Raw genomic sequence first — 12,716 nt, 5'->3', positions numbered from 1 at the left:
GAGACCCTGGGTCAGCGCTCTCTGCAGCCTTCCTCAGCCTGGGTCAGATGGACGGCCAGTGTCACCAAAACCAGATCAAGGAGGCACGTTTCCCCTGTCCACACGTGTTAAGACACAGGGAGCAAAACTGTCTTGCATTTCTCGCTGGCTTTTACCGCACCTGCTAGCTGAGTGAGGGGGTGGAGGCCCCCGGGGCGGGCTTCTAACTGCTGACAATTAAGAACTAGTGTGCTGAGTCCCGCAGGCTGCAGCCCCCTGCCCACTCTGTAAGGAGGATCCCAAAGGAGGACGTAGGCGCCCCCCGCCTTTTCTAAGGGACTTTGGTTTGCACAAGTGCTGTGAGATAAGCGTCTGCTTCTCTTTGGGTGGAAGGCGTTGCTGGGGCCTGTCGTGCGGGACTGATAAGCGTCTGCTTCTCTTTGGGTGGGAGGCGTTGCTGGGGCCTGTCGTGCGGGACTGATAAGCGTCTGCTTCTCTTTGGGTGGGAGGCGTTGCTGGGGCCTGTCGTGCGGGACTGATTGCTGGCCTGTCTGCTTAAGCTCTGCTTCTTTGGGTGGGAGGCGTTGCTGGGGCCTGTCGTGCGGGACTGATAAGCGTCTGCTTCTCTTTGGGTGGGAGGCGTTGCTGGGGCCTGTCGTGCGGGACTGATAAGCGTCTGCTTCTCTTTGGGTGGGAGGCGTTGCTGGGGCCTGTCGTGCGGGACTGATAAGCGTCTGCTTCTCTTTGGGTGGGAGGCGTTGCTGGGGCCTGTCGTGCGGGACTGATAAGCGTCTGCTTCTCTTTGGGTGGGAGGCGTTGGTGGGGCCTGTCGTGCGGGACTGATAAGCGTCTGCTTCTCTTTGGGTGGGAGGCGTTGCTGGGGCCTGTCGTGCTGATAAGCGTCTGCTTCTCTTTGGGAGGCGTTGACTGATAAGCGTCTGCTTCTCTTTGGGTGGGAGGCGTTGCTGGGGCCTGTCGTGGGGGACTGATAAGCGTCTGCTTCTCTTTGGGTGGGGGCCTGTCGTCGCGGGACTGATAAGGCCTGGCGTTGGAGGCGTTGGAGGGGCCTGTCGTGGGGGACTGATAAGCGTCTGCTTCTCTTTGGGTGGGAGGCGTTGGTGGGGCCTGTCGTGCGGGACTGTCCCAAGGGCGGGCTGGCGGGTGCCGCCTGCTCCCGAGGCCCCTGGCGTGCCAGGCGGCCGAGGGTGACTTGGGGCGGAGGGGAGGGTGTGCCTCTGGTTTGTGGCTGCTGCCAGCGCTGGGAACGTGGAGCCCTGGCTTGATCCCTGTTCCGGGAAGATTCCCGGCCACGGGGCACCTGCACCGCCTTGGACCCAGGAGGCACACAGCATGCCTGCCGGTGCAGCATCCCGGGCCTGCCAGGCTCTGGAGAGGAGCTGCGGGGAGCCCCAGCTCCCAGTGGAGGCTCAGAGAATTTGTGGTCCTTCTTTAACCCCCGTAGAATGAGGGGGTCAGCACCGTGGAAACCAGGTCACAGGAGCCCTCTGGCCACCGGTGTGTCCTGTGGGAGCTGGCCAGGCTGGTGCCGAGTCCTGGACCAGCGAACAGGAGCAGCTGCTGCCGGTGGCTTAAAGCCCCGCTGAGAACCGAGGTCCCCAGACCTTCATCAGGCAAAAGTCCTGGGCTTTCTCTCTGGGCTGTTGGCTGCGGAGATCAGGCGTCTACACTGGCCTGGTCTTCCAAGTTCCTCCTCCTTCTCTCAATTAAACCCGTCCATCCTCCCCAGCTGTCCTCTAACCAAGGCTCACCTGTCTCCCAGCGCCTAAGCACTTCATCCCACGTCGTTTTATTATCGGCCTGGGCAGGAAAATGTGCCATTAGTGATTTCATCTCCACAAGACATTTCTCCCTAATCGCTAGTCATGAATGATAATTAGCAACTATTAATTCCTGATAATTAAGCTAATACTTCCAGGTAATGGCAGCTGGGTAATCATCTTAAAAAACTCAAAGCTGCTGTGCTTTCTAGGCTCCACGCTCCAAAGGATGACACTGCATCTCAGCTTCTCTCGCCCGGGAGTTCAAGGGCTCTTGCCTTTTCTTTACGTGGGCAGTGACTGGAGAATTGATGAGTCTGGCCTTTATTTAGCTTTCTTCTCTGGATGTAGAAATAATACATGTTCTTTTAGAAAAGTAGAGAGGAAATCAAATATACACAACCTATTACCTGGAAACATCCACTATCAACATTTTGGTTTTTTTCTTCCCAGTCTGTGACTTTTACAGTTGAGTTCACATTAAACACATGCTTTCACATCCAGCTTTTTCCTGCAGTTTTACAACATGAGCATCTTTCCTGGTGAGGCACGTGTGTGTGCTCAGTCGTGGCCGACTCTTTGCGACCCCGTGGACTGTAGCCCGCCAGGCTCCTCTGTCCATGGGATTCTCCAGACAAGAGTACTGGGGTGGGTTGCCATTTCCTCCTCCAGGGAATCTTCCTGACCAGGGACCCTGCCTTGCAGACAGATTCTTTACCACTGAACCACCGGCAGAGGTCGCTCACCTATAGAATGGGGGTGGTCATCTGGTTGTGAAGATTAAAATTAAGTGCTTGGCAGACCACCGAGCAGTGATGAACATTCAGCATACTTCAGCTTGGGTTGCTGTCCTTTCCTCCCTGTCCTGGGAGGGGGCCAGGCCTCAGGAAGCCTAATCTCCCCACAGCCCACGGCTGCTCAGGACCCGACTGAGCATGGCGCCAGGGCTCCCACGGCTCCTTCAAGGTTCTCTGCAGCTCATGGTATTCCCACCTGTTGCTCTCTCCTTCGCTTACTGCACTCACCATCCTCGGGGTTCTAATTCCGGTCCCTGTGGCAGATAATGGGATTTTGTGAGCCTCAAATGTAAGTGAAAATAGTTCGTAAACGGCTGTCAGAGTTCTCAGGACCATAACCCACGTGGGGACATCCAGCTGGTCCAGGTAGCCGTTCCCCAAGGGGCCCTATCTGCACCCCACACCTCCGCCTCGGACCCGAGGCTCCGCTGGGCGGAACACGGCCCACCCTCCTGTCCTGGCTGTTTCGCTGTCTTCTTGTGTTTCTCCAGCTTGCAGTCGACAGAGACTGATTGCTTTGCTTCTGGGCAGTCAGCACGGGGCCCACGCACAGGGGGCGCCTCACGGGCCGGCCGGCCCTTCCACCTCCCACCCACTGCGTGGAGAGTGGCCTGGAGTGTGTTTCGGCAGCCGGTGCAGGCGGCTCTGGCTGGGATTAAGGCCTGTGCTGACCTGCCCGGGGCTACGCCCCTTTGCCTCCAGGTGTCCGCACGGGCCCATTGTACCGGTCAGCCCCCCCTTGCCCCAACCCCAGGTCAGCTGATGGAGTGGGGCTCCTGCCCCTCTTTCTGGTGAAGGGCGCCCGTTTCCTCCTCTTCCCTTCCCCTCCTACAGCAAGCCCAGACCCTGCAGAGGAAGGGAGCCCCCACACCTGATGTTGCTTCCGACTGCGACCCTCCCAGCAGAGTTCAGGCCTCCTCCCCACCCCGCCCCACCCCTGGGGCAGAACTCGCCAAGCTGCAGGCTCCTTGCTTTGGGGTTGGAAGCACTGTCTTCTAGGTGGACACCTGTCAAGGGCGTGGGCGAGTCCTGCTCATCCCCGCCTCTCGTGTCGGGCACACTGGGCCGCTTGAACGGACGGATGGGTGAGCGGCAGCATCAGCCAGGGGCTTGAGAGGACATAGGCCCCTCACAGAGGTCAGGCAGGCAGGCCCTGCATTCCCCCTGGGAGAAAAGGCGGCCCCTCTGTCCGGGTGGCCTGCCGGCCCTGGTTCACCCTCTGCCCCGCGGGGGCTCTGCTTCCCTCCCAGGCCGTGCCTGCTCTCGCCGCTGTCTCGCTCTCCTGCCCCCAGAGCCCACGCCCGCTGGGCTGACCGGGAGGATGGGCGCCTGTGGGAGGAAGGCCCTGACCCTGCTGAGCAGCGTCTTCGCCGTGTGCAGCCTGGGCCTGCTGGGCATCGCCGTCAGCACGGACTACTGGCTGTACCTGGAGGAGGGCGTGGTCCTGGCCCAGAACCAGAGCACCGAGACCAGGATGTCGCTGCACTCGGGCCTGTGGCGGGTCTGCTTCCTGGCAGGTAAGTGTGCCCTGACCGCAGCCAGCACTGCCCCAGAGAGGAGCAGCTCCCCGACCCCAAACCCCCCGGGAAGCAGCGTCCCTGCAGGAAGGAGGCATTCCCGCGGACGTGCTCCCCTTGGCGGCCAGCCCTGCCCATCAGTGTCCATCAGGCAGGTCCTCTCCCCTCCGAGACCCGGGTCTTCCCACCTGAGAATGCACATGGCCCCGGGGAACTCCTAGCACATTCTCTGTCTGTCCACGGAATGGCAGGGACAAAACCCAGGTGCAGTCTCTCCAACTCGGCGAGAGGGAGCAGGTTTCCATCCGGCCTGTGTGGGCCTCCTGCCCGCTTGCTGGGTTCTCTGCCCCCACCCAGAGCTGCTACTCCAAGTACTCTGCTCTTATCCCTTCATCATGACCAGGAGCCAGGCTTCACAAGAGCATCTTTTGTTCAAGGCTGCCTGGAAACACCACAGCGGGTCCACGCAGCCTTTCCTAGAGGCTCTGTAACCCAGGCGCCCGTGGGCACAGGGCACACTCGGTCCTCCCAGCCTCATGGCAGGGCTCTGCTGGGGGGCACCCACTCGTGCTCAGCAGGGATGACACCTGGAGGCCTGGCCGAGTCTGCCTCGTGAATGACATCCAGCGCCGGCCCCACCTCCCACCTCCTGCACTGTGCGGCCTCCATCTCTGCTTAAATCTGAAGCAGCGTTAGGTCACCCGGATCCGGCCACCAAGGTGGTGACACGGGTTCTGCTCCTCGGCTCCCACACTGGGGCGCCTGAGCCAGCCATGTGCCACCCTCGGTGGCTCCTGCCCCCAAGCCACCAGACATCTGATGCAGCCTCAAGCTGCAGTGCTGATCGCTTTTCATGCAGCTTTGGTGCTTCTCTGGGGAAAATGTGACATCAGGATGAGTGTCCACCTCTGTCCACCGTGGGCCACCAGCCAGGGACAGGCCCCCAAGGGCTTAGATCCAGCTCAGGTGTAAATACACAGGGGGTCAAAGATTCTAGAAGCGCTTGCCCATGCCACTTGAACGTGCCAGCTGCAAACCCAAGCTCAGGAGGACCCAAAGGACGTGAGGAGCATCTGGCAGGGACACCGTCGCCCCACTGATCCCCAGGGCTGGTTCAGGTGACCGGGCTGGTCAAGCGGGCGTCCCCTTCCCCCCGCACCCTGTGCTCCCTGCGCACCCCTCCGGGAGCTGTGCACTCAGCCGAGGAGGACAACCAATGGGGAAGACTGGTCTTTGGTCAAGGGTGCACGAGTAGCTATGCTCGCCTGCTAGAGCCTCCAGACAAGCTCGCTGAAGGCCCCGAGCAAAAGCGGCTCTTGTCCTGCAGGTGAGGAGCAGGGGCGTTGCTTCACCATCGAGTACGTGATGCCCGCGAGCGCCCAGCTGACCTCGGAGTCCACGGTCAGCGTACTAAGTAGGTGTCTCTGACCTTCCACCCTGGACCATGGGCTGCATGGGGCAGAGTGGGGCAGGGGGAAGAGGCAGCTTGTTTCTTGAGAGCCAGCGCCCCGGGACTCAGCTGGCCGTGCCAACCAGAGTCGCCGAGCTTGCGCTGCAGAGTGTTTGTCGGGGGGTCAGGTTGCTGGCACTGCCAGCTCCTGTGACCCGACCAAGGAGAGGGCGTCCACACCCAGTGTCCTCCTCCGTGTGGGCGGCCCCAGCAAACCGCGGACCAGGCAGCTTAGAAACAGCAGAAAGGCGATCGTCTCAGCTCTGGAGATTAGAAGGCCAAGACCAAGGCACCAGGGCCTCTCCTGGAGGTCCAGTGGTTAAGACTCCACGCTTCCAATGCAGAGGGCACAGGTGTGATTGTGGAACTAAGACCCCACATGTTGCATGGTGCAGCCAAAAAGTTAAAAGATAATTTTTAAAAGGATCGAGGTGCCGGCCTGGTCAGCTCCTGGTGAGGACCCTCTCCCCAGCGCGTAGCCCAGGCCGTCCTGCTGTGTCTTCTCATGGTGGCTCAGCTGCGGGGCTCGCCTGTCTCTCTTACGGGCACTGACCCCCTTCATGAGGGCCCCACCCCAATGACGTGAGTCCTTCCGAGGCCAGCCCCAGATACCATCCCTTGGGTGTTAGGTGTAACGTGCGAGTTTTGTGGGGCTTCCCTAGTGGTTCAGACAGTAAAGAATCTGCCTGCAGTGCGGGAGACCCAGCTTTGACCCCTGGGTCAGGAAAGATCCCCTGGAGAAGGAAATGGCAACCCACTCCAATATTCTTGCTGGGAAATCCCATGGATGGAGGAACCTGGCAGGCTACAGTCCAGGGAGTCACAGTCGGACACGACTGAGTGACTTCACTTTCTTTCCCTCATAGCTCAGTTGGTAAAGAATCCGCCTGCAATGCAGGAGACCTGGGTTTGATGCTGGGGTTGGGAAGATCTTCTGGAGAAAGCAAAGGCTACCCATTCCAGTATTCTGGCCTGGAGAATTCCATGGACTGTGTAATCCATGGGGTCGCAAAGAGTCGGACACAACTGAGCGACTTTCACTTTGTGGGGCACAGACATTCACGCCATTAGCCCCAGGGGACTGAACCAAGCTCTCCCCACCCCCATCCCCCAGCAAGACTGATGCCATGGCCTTGGCCTCACCAGAGCTGGCTTGGACCCCAGATGAAGCTGCAGTGCAGTTCTGACGCTAATCCCCGGGTTAGCACAGACCCCGCAGGTGAAGGGCCGAGGGACGAAAGCCCACCGAGGAGGAGGTGGAGGCCGGCCACTCACGCAGGGCAGGGGCTGGGGGACCAGCTGGGGGACGCTGGCAGGCTGCTCAGATTGGGGGGCGGGGTGATCGCAGAATGAGCCCCTGGAGGCTGACAGCACCCTTCCGTCCCCTCGGTCAGAAATGATTCGCTCGGCCACCCCATTCCCCCTGGTCAGCCTCTTCTTCATGTTCATCGGCTTCATCCTGAACAACATCGGACACGTCCGTCCCCACAGGACCATCCTGGCCTTTGTCTCAGGCATCTTCTTTATCCTCTCGGGTGAGTGGTGCTGTTTCCACTCGGGCACACTGGACTCCTGACACTTGGTTCCTGACCGCTGTGCCCCGGGAAGCCCTGGTCCCACAGGTGGGTCAGCCGCAAGGGACCCGCGCGTCACTGGCCCAGGCAGAATTGAGTCTGAGCTGGAAGAGAGTCTGAGGACCCCAGACCGGACCCTCCCCGCTGGAGGAGGGTGACCTGGTAGCTGCCGGGACACAGCTGGGATGAGAACCCAGGGTCCTCATTCCACACCATCACTGCAGCTTCTTCTGGAGGAGGAAATGGCAACCCACTCCAGTACTCTTGCCTGGAGAATCCCATGGGCAGAGGAGCCTGGCAGGCTACAGTTCATGGAGTTGCAAGAGTCGGAGACGACTTAGCACTATATTTCTTGGGCTTCCCTGATAGCTCAGTTGGTAAAGAATCCACCTGCAGTGCAGAAGACCCCAGTTCAGTTCCTGAGTTGGGAATGCACAGAAGAGAAAGAACACCCCTTCCTGGAGAAGAGACAGGCTCCCCACTCCAGTATTCTTGGGCTTCCCTTGTGGCTCAGCCGGTAAAGAGTCCACCTTCAATGTGGGAGACCTGGGTTTGATCCCTGGGTGGGGAAGACCCCTTTGAGAAGCGAAAGGCTACCCACTCCAGTCTTCTGGCCTGGAGAATTCCACGGACTGTGCAGTCCACGGGGCTGCAAAGAGTGGGGACACAGCTGAGCGACTTTCACTTACACCACCGCTTCTTAGCTGTGGTGGTCTCGAGTGTTCCTATTCTTGGAGGGCTGTGTCCTGTGCTCCTACGTGAAAGAAACACAGTCTGCCTTTGGGATAATGGCCTCTTCACCTCCCAGCCTTCAGCTGTCCTCCAGAGACCCCGCCCCTCCCCTGGGCTACCCGGGCCCCCTCAGCGTGGACCTGTCCGCTTGCCATCATTCAGTCGTTCATGTGCTCGCTCATCCATTCCCGGCATCATCAGGCCACGTCCTGGGGCTGGATCCCACCGCCCCCCCCCCCGCCCCCAAACAGACAGGCAGCGTAACGGGGGATGTGGACAAGCGGGCAGGAAACAGGGACCCTGCCTGAGAAGGGCTGGGCCTCACAGACCCAGGCGTACCTTCTGCTTTTCTATGAACTCCACAAGACTCAAGGCCCTACAGCAGCCTCAGGGCACCTGAGGTTTCATGGGCAGCAGCAGGCCAGAGATCTCAGGCTGACCCGGGCCACATGAAGTGTTTAAGGACAGCAGTAGACGCTGCTTACTCACCCCACCTTACGCCTTAGGGTTGACTTGGGCCTGATCCAGCGTGAGTGAAGTGGTGAGAAAGACCTGAATCACACTTGTATCCCTTTAACCTTCAAGGTGCCCAGCTTAACCATGTGAATGGAATTAAACCCAAACAGCTGAAAACAGAGTAATCAATTGTGTCCTCATCTGATTACAGCCATGGACTGACCAGGCTGATGCTGTCTGTCCTTTGCTCCATGAGGGGAGGGCTTGGGCCTCTGACGTTCCGCTGGTCAGTCTTCACCACCCCTGCCTCTCCAGGGCTTCAGGACACACCCACGGGCCACACCCAAGGGCGGGTGGGCGGCAGAGACCACCTATCCGGGGACTGGAGGCCCTGCCACCTCTGGCGGGGAGCACACGTTACCCCTGAGTACAGCAGAAACCACCTGAGGTCACCGTAGGGTGACCTGGGGGGATTCAGGACACTAGTCATTGTCCCGGCCAATGACTCAGAGGAGGGGCGGGGTGGGCTCCTGGGAGGTCCTGGCAGATCAGGAGCCCCACCTGCACGCTGGCCTCCGTCTGGAGGGTGACGGTCCAGGCAGTCTTGGGGGGTGGACTCCAGCTCCCCTTGAACCCCAGAGTGAGCTCATGGTCACCCAGGCGCCGCCTTTTCCCGGAGCCCGGAGGTGAGGCGGGTGCCCCGGGCAGCTCCGGGCCTCCTGCCTGAGCCCCCGCCCCGCAGGCCTCTCCCTCGTGGTGGGCCTGGTGCTCTACATCTCCAGCATCAACGACGAGATGCTCAACAGGACCAGGGACACGGAGACCTACTTCAGCTACAAGTATGGCTGGTCCTTCGCCTTCGCAGCCATCTCCTTCCTGTTAACGGAGGTAAAGCCTTCCCGGGGGCTGGATGGGGGTGGGGCTGCCGGTAGGGGGAGGAGGAGGAGACCCGCCGGGCTCCGCCCTTCATCCCGCCCCCCCTTCCCCTCCTCCTCCCCTCCCCCATGCCCCCCGCACCCTGCGTCCATCCCCCCCCCCCCCCTCCCCCTCTCCTCCCCTCCCCTCACCTCCCCTCTGGCCGCTACCCAGGCCCCCAGCACCAGCGCCCTCCGCCTCCTCCCACAGAGCGCCGGGGTGATGTCCGTGTACCTGTTCATGAAGAGGTATACCGCCGAGGACCTGTACCGGCCTCACCCCGGCTTCTACCGCCCGCGTCTGAGCAACTGCTCAGATTACTCGGGCCAGTTCCTGCACCCGGACGCCTGGGCCCGGGGCCGCAGTCCCTCCGACCTCTCCAGCGACGCCTCCCTGCAGATGAACAGCAGCTACCCGGCGCTGCTCAAGTGCCCAGACTACGACCAGATGTCCACCTCCCCGTGCTGAGCCGCGGCCTCCCCTGGACCGCGGCCCGGACAGCCTGCCCTGCCCTCGCTGGCCCGTGAGCCCCGGCACCCCCACACCCAGCTGCTGTCGCCCGACCCGTCCCCTCCCCACTCCCCCTACTAGAGGGCTGACTGCTCCGGAGGGGGCGGAGTAGCCAATCACTCCGGCCTCTGCTCCCAGGGGAGAGGTGGGCACCGCTGGATCTTCACCCACCCCATCTCACGTCTCGGCCAAGACCAAGGCCAGTGCTGGGATGCCAGGTTCTTTCCAGAGGTCCAGCTGGTCTCGTGAGCCTGCCGCCTGGCCTGGCCCTCCCTCGTGATCCGGGCTGTGGGTCAAGAGGTGACCAATCCGGAGGTCTGGCTGGTTCAGAGCTGTCCAGCCGAGTCCTTGCAAAGTCCTTTATCCCTGGTGGTCACCTGCATTCCACTAGGACACACCTGTCTGCTCACTCCAGCTCCTGGCACCCCACAGCCTGAGGGCTCTTTCCTCTTCTCCCACCAGAACTCAGCTGCCCCAAATGCTCCCAGAGGGGTTAAGGTGGTCTGGACCACTCGGATGAGGTCACAAAGAGACACTAGTGGCTGGTGATGTCTTGGTGTGTATGGCCCCTCAGCAACGTGTTTAACGGGGGCCTTCGATGCCTTAACCCAGAGAAGCGACTCTGACGATGGGAATTTCGGGATGGGGCTGGTCTAAGTTAATATTGCCAAGCACTATATCAGGCCCAGGGATACTGTCCTTGCTCACAGGGGCGACATTTCTGGTCTAATCGTGTAGACAGACGTCTGTCCCAGCAAAGCAGAACGCGGGTTTCGAGAGGCCGCCTGGGGTTTGGAGCTGGATTGCCGACACTGGAGTCTAAAGGAGCTGGACTCACGATAGTCCTCCCAAGGACCCTGTTAATGCCGGAGGGCCGATTTAACGCTCATACACGGCAGTGTCTGCCTGCTGGGAACGGGCTGGGAATGGGCGTGGGTCGGCAGATAGAAGCTGGAGAGGATGCGGCGGCGCCATGCCCCTTTCCCAGGTGGAATCCGGAGCAGGGAGGCGCCGGCCCCTTCCATGTGGTCCACAGATGGACACGGGAAAGGTGCCTGCGGGACGGAACCTCAGATCGCCACGTGTCTTCTCGGTGTGGCCACCTCTGGATTTGAGGTTTAGAGCAGCCAGACAAAATGGGCTCTCTACCGTATGTTTCAGTCACTCCCAATGTTCTCTCGTGCTCTCTTTAAGACAGCATTCGGTTCTTGGTGCAAAAAGCCACCATGGGTAGCATGTGGGCTCCAGGAAGAAATCCAGAAAGCTGCGCGTGCAGCCTGGGTGGCCTTGGGCAGGGCCACGCGTCTGTTTGCTGGGCGGCCATGGGCTGGGTGGCTTCAGCGGCAGACACTGGTTTTCTCACGGTTCTGGAGGCCAGAAGCCTGAGGTCTAGGTGCCAGCAGACTTGATTTCTTTCGCGGCCGTTTCCCACGGCTTGTCGATGGCCATCTTCTCGACATAGCCTCACGCGGTGTTTTTCCTGCACGCCTGTGTGTCCCCTGGTGTCCAAGCCCCTCTTAGGAGGACACCCATCAGACTGGATGAGAGCCCATCCTAATGGCTCATTTTCACTTAAATCAGCTGGTTAAAGGCATTGTCTCCAAATGCAGCCATCTTCTGAGTCCAGGAGGCAAAGGCCTGAACACAAGAGTATGGGGCCAGGAGCAGGAAGAGGGGCGAGGATCGGGCAGGGGGACGGTCGGGGGAGCGGGCAGGGATGGGGGGCGAGGAGCTGGATGTGGGGCCGGGGGTGGGGCAGCAAGGAGCCGGATTGGGGCTGGGGCACCGCCCAGCCCGTCCAGGGAGGCTGGACCGCCTATTGTGTCAGGGGTGCCTATTGTGTCGGGTACGAGAGGGGAGCCAGAGAAGCGGGCCGCGGTTCCACTCCTGGCACCCTCCTGGGGAGTCCTGGGAAACCCCCTTCTGCTCCGAGGGACCTAGCCTAAGCTGTTTCCCACCCCCACCCCAGCTCTTAAGGGTCCAGCCTTGCCCGGCGGCCCCGCGTGTGGACTGCTCACCCTTGCGGGTGCACAGACACAGCTGTAAAGCCCCTTCCACCCCGTCGGCCGCCACGACTTGTAACCTCCGTTACTGTTCACGGTTTACCCGGAAACCGGGTGCTGCCCGCCGCAGAGGGCTGGGTCAGCGCGCTTGCAGACGGTCGGTCGTTATTTCCAAGCTGACAGACGCGTGGACTCCAGCCTTCGCTGGCGTGCTGAGCTCCTTGGACATGCCTTCTTGCCCTAAAGTACCCCTCTGTCGCCGTTCCGGGCTTGCCTTTGTGCACATGGGAAAAGCAGAAGCCCGCTGCTGAGCGCGCGCCGCTGGCTGCTCGTTGGGACGGGTCTCTCGGCCTGGCCGTTGCGCCGCTCCGGCAGGCGCTCTCCCCGGACGTGCAACTTCCGCGGCTCTTCAGCACGGTTCTGGGTCCTCGTCTCCCGTCCTGCAGGCTGGGTGAAACTTTCTTTTCTGTTTATAAATTAATCTCAGAACTGGGACCCTTGCAGCCGCTCCAGAATCAAAGGATTTTCGTGAAACATTAAAGTGTATATAAACTCAGCTCAGAAACCATAAATGACGGGCCCTTCCCCAACACACTTTCTGACTTTTTGTTTCCTCAAGCACTTATTTTAAAAAGGTATATGAGTTTTTACTTTTTCATACTCAAAATCTGGGAGGGGGAGACTAACACAACAAAGTCTGAGTCAGTATGGAGTAAAATCACTCGGGTTTACCAGTCAGGGGTGGGGGCAGTTCTGACTTCTGCTCCTTCTCACCTGGAACTCACCAGCGCCCCGCAAGTGGTGCCCCTCACAGGCCCCAGAGGTGACCTTCAGAGAAATGGCCTGTTATCAGTACCACGCGGAGTTGAGGGGCGACAATGGGGCAAGTCCACACCAGCTTCTCAGTCGTGTCCTGAGGACCATGTGTCAGGGAGCCCCCTCCTTCATGTTTGAGTAACTGTTTCCTTCCTAAATGAAAGCAGTGTGCTAGGGTTCTCCAGAGAT

General features: G+C 60.3%; 1 protein-coding gene across 2 annotated transcripts in view; it reads left to right on the top strand.

The window, feature by feature from the left end:
- Positions 1 to 12,316, top strand: part of CACNG5 (calcium voltage-gated channel auxiliary subunit gamma 5) — a 29,858-nt gene extending 17,542 nt beyond the window's left edge. For both annotated transcript variants that reach the window (XM_070388917.1, XM_070388916.1), the window contains exons 2-6: positions 3,805 to 4,071; positions 5,399 to 5,485; positions 6,916 to 7,056; positions 9,026 to 9,171; positions 9,409 to 12,316. In XM_070388917.1, the coding sequence (XP_070245018.1) occupies positions 3,876 to 4,071; positions 5,399 to 5,485; positions 6,916 to 7,056; positions 9,026 to 9,171; positions 9,409 to 9,666 (828 nt within the window). In that variant the 5' untranslated portion in view covers positions 3,805 to 3,875 and the 3' untranslated portion in view covers positions 9,667 to 12,316. The remainder of the gene's footprint in view (positions 1 to 3,804; positions 4,072 to 5,398; positions 5,486 to 6,915; positions 7,057 to 9,025; positions 9,172 to 9,408) is intronic.
- Positions 12,317 to 12,716: the final 400 nt, after the last annotated feature.

The sequence above is a fragment of the Bos mutus genome, chromosome 19 (genome assembly GCF_027580195.1).
Source record: "Bos mutus isolate GX-2022 chromosome 19, NWIPB_WYAK_1.1, whole genome shotgun sequence".
In the NCBI taxonomy this organism is placed as follows: Eukaryota; Metazoa; Chordata; class Mammalia; order Artiodactyla; family Bovidae; genus Bos; species Bos mutus.
This window is presented reverse-complemented; position numbering and strand designations above follow the sequence as displayed.